The sequence below is a fragment of the Ascaphus truei genome, chromosome 6 (genome assembly GCF_040206685.1).
Source record: "Ascaphus truei isolate aAscTru1 chromosome 6, aAscTru1.hap1, whole genome shotgun sequence".
Classification (NCBI taxonomy): Eukaryota; Metazoa; Chordata; class Amphibia; order Anura; family Ascaphidae; genus Ascaphus; species Ascaphus truei.
Window position 1 is genome coordinate 78,529,339 of NC_134488.1, and position 13,767 is coordinate 78,543,105.

The 13,767-nt window shown below is 36.6% G+C and overlaps 1 protein-coding gene across 4 annotated transcripts in view; it reads left to right on the plus strand.

Annotated features, from left to right (window-relative positions):
• The window catches only part of PRDM16 (PR/SET domain 16), a 621,677-nt gene that overhangs the window by 330,040 nt on the left and 277,870 nt on the right, over positions 1–13,767 (plus strand). For all 4 annotated transcript variants that reach the window (XM_075604889.1, XM_075604890.1, XM_075604892.1 and 1 more), the window contains exon 3: positions 9,460–9,510. In XM_075604889.1, the coding sequence (XP_075461004.1) occupies positions 9,460–9,510 (51 nt within the window). The remainder of the gene's footprint in view (positions 1–9,459; positions 9,511–13,767) is intronic.

Below are 13,767 nucleotides of genomic sequence, written 5' to 3' on the forward strand. Positions count from 1 at the left end.
ATATATATATATATATATATATATATACAGAGGCAGATGGCACTCGCAAAAAGAGTGGAAAACAGGTGCTAATCCCATATAGTAATGAATAAAAATAGAGATTCCTTACCAGGCAGACCAGGAGTCCAAGACCACACAGCAAGAAACGATATAGCACTCAGAGTAGATAGCAAAAAATGATGTATTCAAAATAGGCACATACAACCGACGTTTCGGTCCTTAAACAGGACCTTTCTCAAGGGAGTGCTCACCCCTAAGTGACAAAAACCACCATTAAATACCCACACCCACACCTAATGCAAGCAGTGATAGGCTAGTAGCCTGCCCCTCCTCTCTAGGATCAGCTGAAAACAACTATAACAAAAATGAGCTAAATGACGTCATCGCTATGCAACCAACGAGACACGGAGCGTCTATTAGGGGAACCCTCAAGTCAGAGACTAATGCGCATGCGTTTGTTTACAAAATCGGGCGTAAGAGAGTATGTGTAAATGACTGCTGGTTAGGTATAGACCCAAATGCCAAGACATATATATATAATCAAAAGGGGACAGTGCGGACTCCATAGCGTAAATAGATCATGGTTTAAAATCAGGCCACTCACAAAAAATAGGTAGATCATGCGCATTGGAGCTGAGCAAGAACATCCTGTGAATCCACTGCCGGTTTGTAGCTGGAATCTCGTGGCTGGAGGCGTGATGTCCTTTCGCTTCCAGTATATATATATATATATATATATATATATATATATATATATATATATATATATATATATATATATATATATATATATATATATAAAGGCGGGGTTGCAGACCTGCCTAAGACATGCAGATGAGCATACAGTTGTATTTACATATTGTATATATATAAAAACAAACATCACAGCTTGCACTCAATGTACTGGTTCATATAGACAGGTGCTAGTCTGAAATAATAGAAATACAACATTACCATTCTCTCGTCTGGTAAAGAAAGACTGCACTCGGTTCAGTAATCATTTTTTCAGATGCCCAATACAGATTTTCATGATTACTGAACCGAGTGCAGTCTTTCTTTACCGGACGAGAGAATGGTAATGTTGTGTATATATATATATATATATATATATATATATATATATATATATATATATATATATATACCCAGGATTATGGTCATACCATATTTTTTAACTGAAATAGTTACTTATAGCTGGTGCGTTGTCTGGGGAGAAATACATTCTCTCTCCTCCAGTAGCTCATGAAAATAGATGAGCCGCACAGTAAAATTATACTAAGTATCTTTATACACCTCCAGAGTCTCAATGCTCTTAGAAATAGAACTAAAAGTAGACTTTTCAACCAATTGCCATGCCACAAATATAGATTTAATTTGGTTTTCGCTTTGTTTTTTTTACCTTTAACGCAAACTAATAGCAAACACGAGTATCCTCCCTCACCGTACCTTTCCACCAAAGATCATTTTAAGAGTCTCTGGGTTATATTGAAAAGTTGTGAACCGGCAGTAATGCGTTTTATGGCTTAGCACTGCTTAGTTAATATGGGCCTCCATATTTCGTGGGTGTCAATTCTTAATTTAGAAGACTATGATTATATCATATTGATATATATCACAATGCAATAATTTTCAGGGGATGGGCATGACAAGTACAAAGCTATGCACCTTTCAATAATCAGTTAAGATGTAGAACATCAATATTTTTTAGAGATCCATATATTTTTTAATTTAATGAACACTTTAAATTCCATTACTTTACACAGTGATAAAACTTTGATTTGGAGCCCTAATTCCTCTATTTCATTCTGCTACTGATATGGCTATTTAAAAAAAAAATTGCTAAGTATACTAAAGAAACTTTATATATATTCAGAAATCAGGAGTGAAAAGCAATATGACTTTAGGTATTTAATGCTTTCATCGGCCAATCTTTGTATGGTAGATTCCATTCAACTAAAGGATTAATATTTACCAAAGGTGGAGGCAGAATCATCCATCTTGGCAGTAACAAGCATTGTTTCCTCCTTTATTCTTGTGATGCTGGTGACTGGGATTTACTGGGTGATTAAAAGATTATAGTCTGCAAAGAAAAATTTAGCTAAAAAATAACCATTTCTTATATAGCATTGTACACACACCTGGTCATGATGACGTTAGTGTCATAATAACTGAAACAGTTTGGACAGTAAGTGACACACAAAAACATGCGCGCGTATATTTATACATATATACAGTATTTATAAAAACATATGTAATTGAGGAACCTTGTATCACATGCTCCTATAGATATAGACAAAGTACTGTACGTACTGTATAGTAGTTACAATGTTGCCAACCTGACTCCATGTCTCTTATTCAATATGACGAGAAGATGCTTCTTCATGCTGAGAAAGATTTTAGTCCCATTTAATTGAATGGAGGATATATCATCAACATATTCTAGCCCAAACCTAAGCTTTCAAGGCACCATTGTCCACAGGATGACAGGAATGTACAAATATTGTGAATTAGAGTTTACTGTGAGTGAGGGGCGGCTTGGAAAATGTCGGCGACCAGTGCAAACTGTGAGTGCGGAGTCTCTTACGCTCCTCAGAGCCTGAACTGTGGGGCCGTTGTGGCCTGCGCTGCTGGGGGGAGCCTACCTAGGGGGTCCTGACAAAGAAGTTAGGCCCCACCGGAAGCCTGGCTTCCGTTATCGCCTCTGCCACTCCTGCTCCACAGGTGGAGTCCCGGGGAAGAGCACGCGGCCTCTACAAGCTCGGAGCCTGGTGCTGCACAGCGATGGCACGGCCATCAAGCCGGCCCTGCTGTGAGTATAGTTAAAATTCAAGCACTGGATAGCATTCTAATGATGATTTGGAGCTGCCTTGGCAATGCAGTAGTTGGATCAACAGGTTGCTGCTCTAATATTCCAAGGGGTGAGGCATATGTCCAGAATAAGTATTAAAGTTCACTACATTGGTCCTTCTTAGCAAATATATATCACAGTGTCACTGCAAGGCCATAAATCCCTTTTATTAGTATTTTTCTTTTGTGTATAATGTCAAATACACATAAATATAAAAGGTGATATAAAATACAGTGTGGTAATCAGAAATAGTGAGCGCTAGGCATATGCAAATAAAATAAAAGTGCATACACTATTTCTGCATTCAAACTGCATCATTTTTACTCCCGTTGGTGTGCAAAAGAAGTATACATTACTTAAGATGTCTCCAAAATCTATCACAGATGGCTTCTTTTCTCTCTGCACATACATTAACCTCATGACATCACTTACTACATCCATATCATCTCTACATTCACATCACCATGAAGTACATGCTTAGAAATGGTTTGTCCTAAAATGCTTAAAATCAGACTTTCAGCTCTGGAAAACAGCTGTATAATGAGAATGGAATTTATGCATATACATATATACTTGATGGTAACTTAAAACACATGAAACATACAAACAATGTATATGTTTGGAAGTGTTTAGAAATGTGTGTTAACATTATATAAACAGTGTAAAAGCTTTCTTCGTGGTTTTGAAATAAAGAGAAAGAAGCAGAGTTTATTTTTTTTTCACTTGTGTCCTAAAAATGTGATGCCACGTTAAGTGCACATCAAACCACATAATATCACAGTTCTTTTTTTCAATGACAGTTTATCTAGACTGGTAAAATAAAAGGATAGCATTACCATTTAAATGGAACGGTTGTGATCTGTCTGTATAATATAATCAAATACAGTTTCCACTACAGTTGAAGAATGCTAGCTTGTAAACTGTTTTTCTAAATGAATCAGATGGTGTGACTGTCACTCTGCATGCTTCTTTCCCCTCTATCTGTAAGAACGCAGTGTTCCTCAAACATGCACATTTAAACTAAGTCCCCAAATCTACTTTTTAAACTAGGGTCACTGCTATTGCTTTCCAGCAAATGTCTGACCAGCTGGATAGTTTGGCTATGACCTCATATGACATGTTTGTGACATCACTATGTGTGTCAGCAATAAGCTGATTTTGTTATAGTCCATAAATAATGCCTGTAAATAATGCCTGTAAATAATGCCTGTAAATAATGCCTGTAAATGACTGTAAATAATGCCTGACAATCTCTTTCACTTCTGTAGTAAGACACAGTACAAAGACAGCAAGATTAAAAAGGTGCAATATGTAATAAAAGAAATCGCAAAGCAACTCACACAGGGAATCTGCACAGTTATGCAGAAACAAAAGAGACACCTTTAAAGAATTCCCCCACCCCTAAATATGCAATTAAGTTTGCATTATATTTTTCAGTTTCTTTACATCCCAGGGTGTGCTCTTTATTTTCAAAGCCATGACTATAATATGCTGGCATCCATGAAAACTAAAGGAAATGGTTTTCATATCCTTAACAGGAAAAACATTTTATTAAGAGAAATGGAAGATGATTCTAACCGAGGTTCAACTACTAATTTCAGCATAAAACTTAGACATATAATTGTATTTCATTATTACAAAATGGAAACTTAGCATAGTTACTATAAATGGATGGAGATCCCAGGAGTTTCTTGATAAAATGCACATTACATTTTATGGGTGGAAACATTTTCAATCCATCATAGTTCCTTTCTATGTTACATCTTATGGACTACTCAGTTCGTCTCTGAATGATTTTCCCCACTAGTTCTACTGTTGAAGTTTTGTTTACAAATATGTCTCTCCCTCATTCCATTTGTCATCTTTCCATCATCAAGTTGGTGGTTAACATGGCCAAGTGGCAGAAGTAGAATGCAGCTATGACTTCTGTATTGAAGCTATGATTGGCCTTTGAGAAATTATTCTTTAGGGAATAAACTTTTGGTACAGTATATAGACAGACTAAATAAAAATGATTTATTTATCTCAGACTTGAAATGTGTTTATAATAGTAAGAGATGGAATTTTATTGAAGTGAATATCAAGAGATATTGACCAACAACATATGCATTGAAAGACGTACGTAAAATCAATTTACCTGTGACAGGTAAAAATACCCTGTCCCTTTTTTCATATAAATGCATACATTTATTTGTTCTGAAATGAAGAGGTCTCAGATATCAAGATGGTATATTTTATTTTGTGACAATGTCTATTTTGTGGCAATGTTCTTACAAAATTTTTAGATAATATATGAGCTATGGTGTATGTGTGTGGGCGGGGGTTATGGGAGGGTAAAGTTAGAGTAGATTTTAATAAGTTTAGTTTTTTTCATGCTAGATTTATATTGTATAGATGATTTAACAGTATGGTAATTCAGTGTTTTAAATATTATATATATATATATATATATATATATATATATATATATATATATATATATATATATATATATATATATATATATATGGGTTTCAATATATATTCCAATATATATATTGCTACATATACATCATTCTACTAGGTATGTTTAATTATTGTATTTATATTGTTTCATATTCAAAAACGAATAAAAATATATATTTTTAAAAGAAAGACATAAGCAAAACCAATTTACCTGTGACATGTAAATAAATATACCTTATCCCTTCTTAAAGGTTGCCTCTTTCTAAGACAGTTCTGGCTTTCCAGTGTACCTGGACTTGCAAAGCTAATTTCACATCTCCAGATCATTTAATTAATTAACTAGGCAAACTGCAGGAGAAGGGTGTGGCTCTACAAACTGTTACTCTGATGGACTGCTTGCTATGCCTAAAAATTGGCTACTCTGAGTCTTGTGGCTAGGAGTAAAAAAAAGATGGTGATGCTAACAGTCTGGATATCTTTTCTTAAAGGACCAGAGACTGCTTAGTAATCCTATCTCCGTATTATATGGACTTTTTTTTTGTATTATTATATTATACTGAAGTAAAGCTCTTTTGATTTGATCTGAGCCTGCTGCCCAGCTATGATTATGGGCTCTAAAATGCGCATAATAAAATTACAGAAACACAAGTCGATATACGTATGTAATACTATGGGTGTATACATACAGATAAACCTACAGTACCTCTCTCAATTATATTTTGTGGGGAACATTTTAGACCTCATAGTCCACAATTACCTCTAGAACTACTGCACAATAAGGCAGCCGATTATTAGTGCAAAGTCTGCAAATGTTTTTAAATAATTTTCTTGAAAAGGCCATTGTGGTCTATGGAGTTTTCTAAATAAAATAGGGTTTGTCACAAAATATTTACAAACAATACAATTAGGAATAATGTTAGATATCAAACAGGATTTCTGTAGATGCACCTTTCTAGTTCATCAAATAAATAAATAGATGAGCAAATTATTCGTCAACATTCCAGGTATCTCTCCACATGTTGTCTAAAGGTGTGTTTTAAGGGATATACATTTACTGTATATAGCACTCGGAATTGTGATAAAATAGGTCTCTCTTGAATGTGTGAATAGTGGCCACAGGTGGAATTGTATATATGTATTTCTTTATTTACATAGTGCTATACATGTACATAGCACTTTATAACAGTAATACATGTGACATAATAGGAATAAGCGCTTCAACATAAAAGTAGACTTTAGGAAAAGGAGTTCCTGCCTGTAGAGCTTACAATTTAAGTGGTAAGTATGGAGTACTTACAGAGACAGTGTGTGGTGTGTTATGGTAAATGCATATGAGATTTACTGTATAGTCTCAGCCAAAGACACTACCCAAATACTTCATTAAAGAGGTGTGTCTTAAGATGGGCTTTAAAGGTGGAGAGAGACAGTGCTAGTCGGATATTGAGGGGAAGGACATTCTAGAGGCGTGGGGTAGTAAGTAAGAGAGGGTTTAGGCGGCAGAGTGCTTTAGATACAAAAAGGTATAGACCGAAGACATCCTTGAGAAGAATGCAAGAGTCAGGCAGTGTACAGTATAGCGAGAAATAAGGGATGCGATGTAAGGAGGAGCAGAGGAGTATATAGCCATAGGTTGCCTTGTAGGTGAGGTCAGTTAGGAATCCACACAGTAGTTGTTTCTCAAAATAAAGGAATTTATTTACAAGACAGTGAATATAAACTTATCAAGGCACTTAGATAGACAGTAATGCACAACATATAAAGTATTTTAAAGTTCTTATCTTGGTAGCGGGTAAGGGTCCCAGGTGTCTCCAGGTAATCTTCTGTTGCTGAGTGTGAAGTCCTGTTATTCCCAGGAAGTCCCTCTGGGCAACTACTGTCCTGTTTCCTTGCAGGCTTCTCTGTGATGCAGGGTGTTGAGTCCCCGATGTTCCCAGGTAAATCCTCATGGGAACAAGAAGCCTGGGTCCCTGCAAGCTTGGAGTTTGGGTCTGGGTTTGACTCCCAGCCTGTCCCAGGCAATCCTCATGTGATGTTGGTTCAGGAGCACTGACAGGCAGTAACTTCCTGCCCTTTAAACCCTGCTCAATCAGGACTTTATTTAATACACCATAACTGACCTGATCCTAGCAGGGTGAGGGATTTCACTTTTCACCCTCTCACAAGCCATAAAAGTGAAGAGGAGAATTTTGTTAGTAATAAAGGATTTAATAGGAAGCCAGGAGAGGGATTTCCGCAGGAGAGATGCTGAGACAGATTTAGGATGGAGTAAATCGATTCTAGCAGCAGGATTTAGGATAGATTGTAGGGGAGACAGGTGAGAGACGGGAAGGCAGTAGAAGGTTACAATAGTCGAGATGGGAGAGAATGATGGCCTCTGCTAGATTTTTTAGCAGTAGAGGAAAGAGTGTATCATTGTAACGTTACCGTTTAAAAAAAATTGTGTTTAAGCAACATTGTGAATGTGAGAGGAGAATGTGATGGCTGAGTCAAATGTGACACCTTGGAAGCATGCTTGACATACTGGGTGTATGATAGTGCTCCAAACCGTAATGGAGAAGGGGCAGTAGGCCAAAGCTTGAGAGGAAGTATGAGAAGCTCCGTCTTTGACATGTTAAGTTTGAGTCGATGGGGGCCATCCAGGATCATATAGTGAAGAGACATTCAGAGACTTTGGTACAACAGGTGTAAGGTCAGGGATTGAAAAGTAAATTTGTGTGTCATCAGCATAGAAGTCATATGTGATAAGGTAACCTAGAGAGTGTGTATGAGGAGAAGAGTGAAAAGGTACCAGTACAGACCCCTGGGGTATGCCCACAGAGAGATTGACAGAGGAGGTGTTATCAAACAAGAACCTGAAAGTACAATGGGAGAGGTAAGAGGGAATTCAGGATAGCATTCTGTTATGGATACCAAGAGTATGGAGAATGTGAAGGATAAGAGGGTAGTCCACAGTATCAAAGGCTGCAGATAGGTTGCTTAATATAAATGGGGTGTAATGACCTTTGTCTTTATCAGCATGGAGATCATTCGTTATTTTGGTGAGGGCTGTTTCGATGGAGGGAGCCGTGTGGAAGCCAGATTGTAGAGGATCTAGGAGAGAATAGGTTACACAAAAATGAAACAAGCGATAGAATACAATGCGTTCAAGGAGTTTAGAGGAAAAAGGAGACAGGGTGATAGAGAGACAGGTAGGGGGAAGCTTGCTGTTTTTGAGTAATGATATAACTGTTGCATGCTTGAAGGAGGTGAGAAAGGTACCAGGGCTGAGAAAGGAATTGAAAATATGTGTGAGTGTAGGGATTAGAGTGAGAGCAAGAGGTTTGAGAAGGTAGGGAATGGGGTGAAGAGGGCAAGTAGTAGAGGGAGAGGAGGTGCATACATTTGTACAGATGTTTTTAACAAAAACCAGCCCATCTCTACAAATTATATCAATTTTAGTAAATTTGCTAAAGCTGACAATTAGAGTATATGCTTTTGGTGCTAGGTCAGCTACAGATGTAGCAAAACTTACTGTTTTTGGCAGTGGGTTAAGTCACGCGACTGCGACCGTGACTGCACTGGTGCCAAAGGACTATCACTGCGGGCGGGTCCGATCCGGAAGCATGGACTGCGGCAGCAATATCTACGGATCTGCGGCTTTAAGCTTTAGCTTTTTCAGCCGCAGCTACAGAGACTGTATGTCCTGATACATACTAGATAATTCCAAATAAATTATAAACGATGCAAATATTCAGGGACTGGACAATTAAAAACCATGTAAAAGGGTGTGTGGTTACATAAGTGTCTTAATAAAGCAAATATGTTTTCTAAGAAAAGAGATACTGTAAGTACCCATACTGGCACCTTATTTCACTTGAAAAATAAAAAGATACCTTTTATTCGTTTACAGCATACAATAGTCAATGATATTTTCATTTTATAGTGCCCCGAACTGTACTACCTCCGCTTGTTGAATAACCTCCTTTGTGTGACTTAGAATTTACAGTACATATATAATTATATACAATACGTATGTTTACATTCTTGCCTTATAATCTAATGTTTAATCACTGAGCAGTGAAGAATTGTAATATGATTTATATTTAGTACAAAAATATGATTCAATGACATCTCCTATTATACTTACTGTATGGGGTTCTAACTGATAATATTGTATTTTTCCTTAGCAAATTCTGCCTGATTCAGAGCTGACATCACAAGATGGCTGCCTTAGAAAGGTAGGAAAACAATTTTCCATATTTTCAACAATATGCTTCAATATTTCAAAGGAGGCCATTGGCAGTCAAGGGCCCTGTAGTTCTTCTATCTATTGCATTATAGACTCCTTCTCAAGAGAAGCTTCAGAAAAGGTCACTCACTAAAAGGGACATATTTATTAAATGGTGCTATTCCATAATACACCTTATGATTAATTTGCTTAAATGGACAGTAAGGTGTCTGCTTGGTGTCCTATAGAATAGCACAACTTAGTAAATATGGGCCTAAATGTTAGAAAAGGATATTGTGCAGTAACAACAACCATGGCTTAGTGATTGGCCATCCTAAAGGGCAGGTTCATCAATCGCCATTACAGGTTAGGCACCCGATCTGACATTAACTCCTATTGACATGAATGGGTGCACTAACCTGTATCGGCACTTGATGAATCTGCCCCTAAGTGTCTTTGTGCAGAGAGTTCTCAGGCTCCAGATTACATGATATCCAATCTGAATATCTCAGCAAGGATATCATACCTTCAGCAGACATAAAGTGCTAGTGGAACTTACCATATTTGAAATACGTTCATGATACAATGGTAAATCATTATGCATTAAATGTATATAAATCGATGTCTCCCAACTTGCATATGATGTCATTTATTACTTAATAAAGGACTGAAGCAGTGGCTCAGCGAGTGACGAACAATGTGAGAACCATGACACTGACTTTGAAGCAGGGGAGCCTGTTTCAAATCATGTTGTTAGTGGCTTGGGCCAGACACTCTGGGGCTTATTCTGTGAGCTCCGTTAGCTCTTTGCTGTGCGTTATGCATGGAAAGCCCCATTCAAGTCAATGGGGCTTTCCATGCAGATCACTCGGTACAGCGCTAATGGAGCTTACAGTATAAGCCCCTCTATCTCTCTCTGCCACAAGCATCAAAATTAGATTGTAATTTCTATTGGGCAGAGATTCATTGTGCCTGCCAATTTGGATGATACACTGACAGTGTTATGAAGAAAAATATATTATTATTAATATTAAGTAATGTGAACCATGTGAAATAACTGCTTACTTCTTTTTGCATTTGTGCATGTGATCTTGAAGAGATCAAAAAGACTTTACATACAAATATATATATTTTTAAACATTGATATATTGTTGTGGTAAATTGAAAATGTCTATGTAAAACTAAACTAAAAGTGACCAAGATGTCTTGAAACCTTAAAAACGATTTACTGGATGCAGCTTCACCATATCGCATTAAAATAACAGTGCTTGAACTCCAGATCCGTGCACTGTTTTCCCACTGCCGTAGCAATGCGCACATGGTACAGAATTTGCATACAGAGAATGAACCTGTAGTATTGAAGTAATGTTTTGCTAGAAAAGTATTGTGACCATCTACTGACCTTGTGGAAGGATCAGTGCCTATAGGGATGAACTTTTTACCTTACTCTCCTCCATAACTCATACGGAGTTGTCTGTGACTCAGTTGGATCTTTTTGTGTGAGCAGACATGTTGGCAAGGTGGCAGAAGGACGGATTCTTATTATCATATAACCCACTTATCACAGGGTTGCAAGCATTAGGGTTCATTCAGCCATTCAATTGCCATTACATAGCCATAATTATTGAATTATATAGATCATTTCACAATACCCCACATAGATTATATTTTTACTCTTAAATGCTTTCCTTTCTATACCAGTGAAATTTCGACGGTTGAAATGAGAGGCCCTGTTCGTAAAAAGAGAACACACAGAAAATAATATACCAGTTTAATTCATAGTGCTCTGCCAAATTAAACAAATGTCTGTCTGGGGGGGGGGGATTGACTTCTGTGAGTATCAAAATACCGAAACAACTTTGCACTCATAATATTGTAATGCATAAAATTGTGTGTTATAACCTCAGTGATTTCAGACTGTGCAATGGCCTGTTGATCTAAGTTTGTTTGCAAACTGAGCTGTAAAAGAGTAGTATGACTTTATGAGGTGATAAATTCATTTAGGGATGGGCACTAGGTTTTAACAGGAAGGGTTAAGAAGGTCAAAGCAGCAAGGTAAAGAGTTCAAGTCCAAACGTAATGGTTGTGAGCGGACAATGGCTATGCAGCTCTTTAACTGGGGAAAAATGTAAGGTAGTGACCATTTATCAACACATATCCATAATACAGTAAAGGTAGGGTCCAACATACTATTTGTAAAGATACTGCTCGTTACCATTTAACCCTTCAGTATGTGAGGTCTAATTACTGAGAAATAAACATATTCATGTACATCAGATATGTTAAATCACCCAACCAATTTGGAAAGGTTAAAGCAACATCATGGAACAAATGATTAATGTTATAGCACCAATTCTAAGAATACTTTAATAATTTAAGATATCTTACCCAATTTTGTTAATTGTTAAAGCAGCAATACTACTTACCAACTTTTTTTTTTATTTTTAATTACTTTTATATGTAAAGTGTGTGACAATGTATAATTCTATATTCTTACCTAAGCTGGCAATCAGTTGGTGCTCCTGTTATGAATTTGTCAAAATCCTGATTGTGTGCCTAACATAATGGCTGCGGCAGTTAGTGTAACTCGCATTTACAATGTATCCTTATATTACTAAGGTAACATTATCTGTATTGTTACGCTTTACAGTTCAAATTGCTGGGAACATTAACAACAAATTAGCACAAACAGGAAAGTGTTACAAAGATCTTGTACTGCTGGGGAGGTGGGTTAAACCTCCTATATAAATTAAGGGATGTTTTAAAACTCATTAAAAATGATATTAAAAGTTCAATAAAAACAAAAAAAGAGTCACTCTTATCTAATACTACAGGACTGATTTATTAAAAAAAAAAAAAAAGATTTCATATGTTTTGCTGCTTTAATTGTTAAATAAATAAAAATGTTACAGCACAACAGCAAAAATATGATTAAGTCAACAAAAAAACTAATTAGTTGCATTAATGTAGTTGGTTTCCTCAGAAAGATCTGATCAGCTTTAACACTTTGAGTTGCGGAGGTGCAGTGACTTGATGTAGTGACTATATTCTGAGACACCCAAAGGGTTAAAGCAGTAATCTCCTCCAAAAGCCTATATGAGTTTAACTCATATAATGTTAGTTTCTTGCCCCGAGCATGTCCTGCTTTTTCATTTTCTTTTATGTTTTTTTGTCTGTGTTAAAAATCATGACTGTCTACAGCTTTCGTTTCTGAGGCTACCATGGTAACCATTAGACTGCACTGGGCTCTGCTGGGAGCTCCATGTTAAACTCCCGGACACATAATATTTGAAACACATATCTCCTGAATGAAGCATCAGATAATAAAAATAATAATAATAAAAAATAAAAATAAAAAAAACCTGTTCGAAATGGCAAATCTCATACAGTATAAGCAAAAAAATAAAGTTAACAAATGGTGATCAATTCAGACTGCAGCTTTCATGTAAAGCATTTGCTTATTTGTATTCTAGAAAAAAATATATATGTTTTTTTCTGTTCTACGAGTCCTCTTAATACTTTTCAAATAAACAGAAGACAAAATACCAGTAGATCCAAGGATCGACAAAATATCTCACCATGACTAAAATAGATTATGTAAATATTGTAAAAATATCCACAGTATCAAAACAGAAAACATATTTATTGCACTCAGGACTACAAAATGGATTATAGAGTCAAAAAGATGTATCAATTAACAGCTGTTGTCCTAAGTGCAAGCTGTTCTCTTATTGTGGACATTTGTGTAGTTTCTGATACTTCTTGCACCACCTGATTGGGGGGTTATGGACACTTTTTTTAAAGTTTTGCCTGAAGCAGAATGTATTTTGATGTATTTGTAAAAACTCTCCAAAGCATGTGGTTACTGGCACCAGAAGACAGCGTATGACCTATTCAGTGATGGAAGCTGTCTTATAGCATTGCACTGTCTAGTGAATATGGGTATAAACCTTTAAAAAGGTATTTTAAAATAGTTATTAATACTCATTTAATTGTTTTAAAGACTCCAATTGCCTACATTTAATCTATTTAACATGCGATTAGTTTACCTTGGCCCTTGCTGGGCCTGGGACTGCACCCTGTTGGAAGCGTTAGGCCGCGTCCATAGTGCAATGTGCTTGCTTCCGTTCTTCCTCCTCCCGGCGTCGCGCTTCACATACAAACTTGTTTGTATTACGAAGCTCCGCTCTCCCTGTAGCGCATGTGCATTGGCGTCCTAGTGTTCTAGCTCGCGACATATCCTGCACTGTAAACAAAGCCTTAGAAG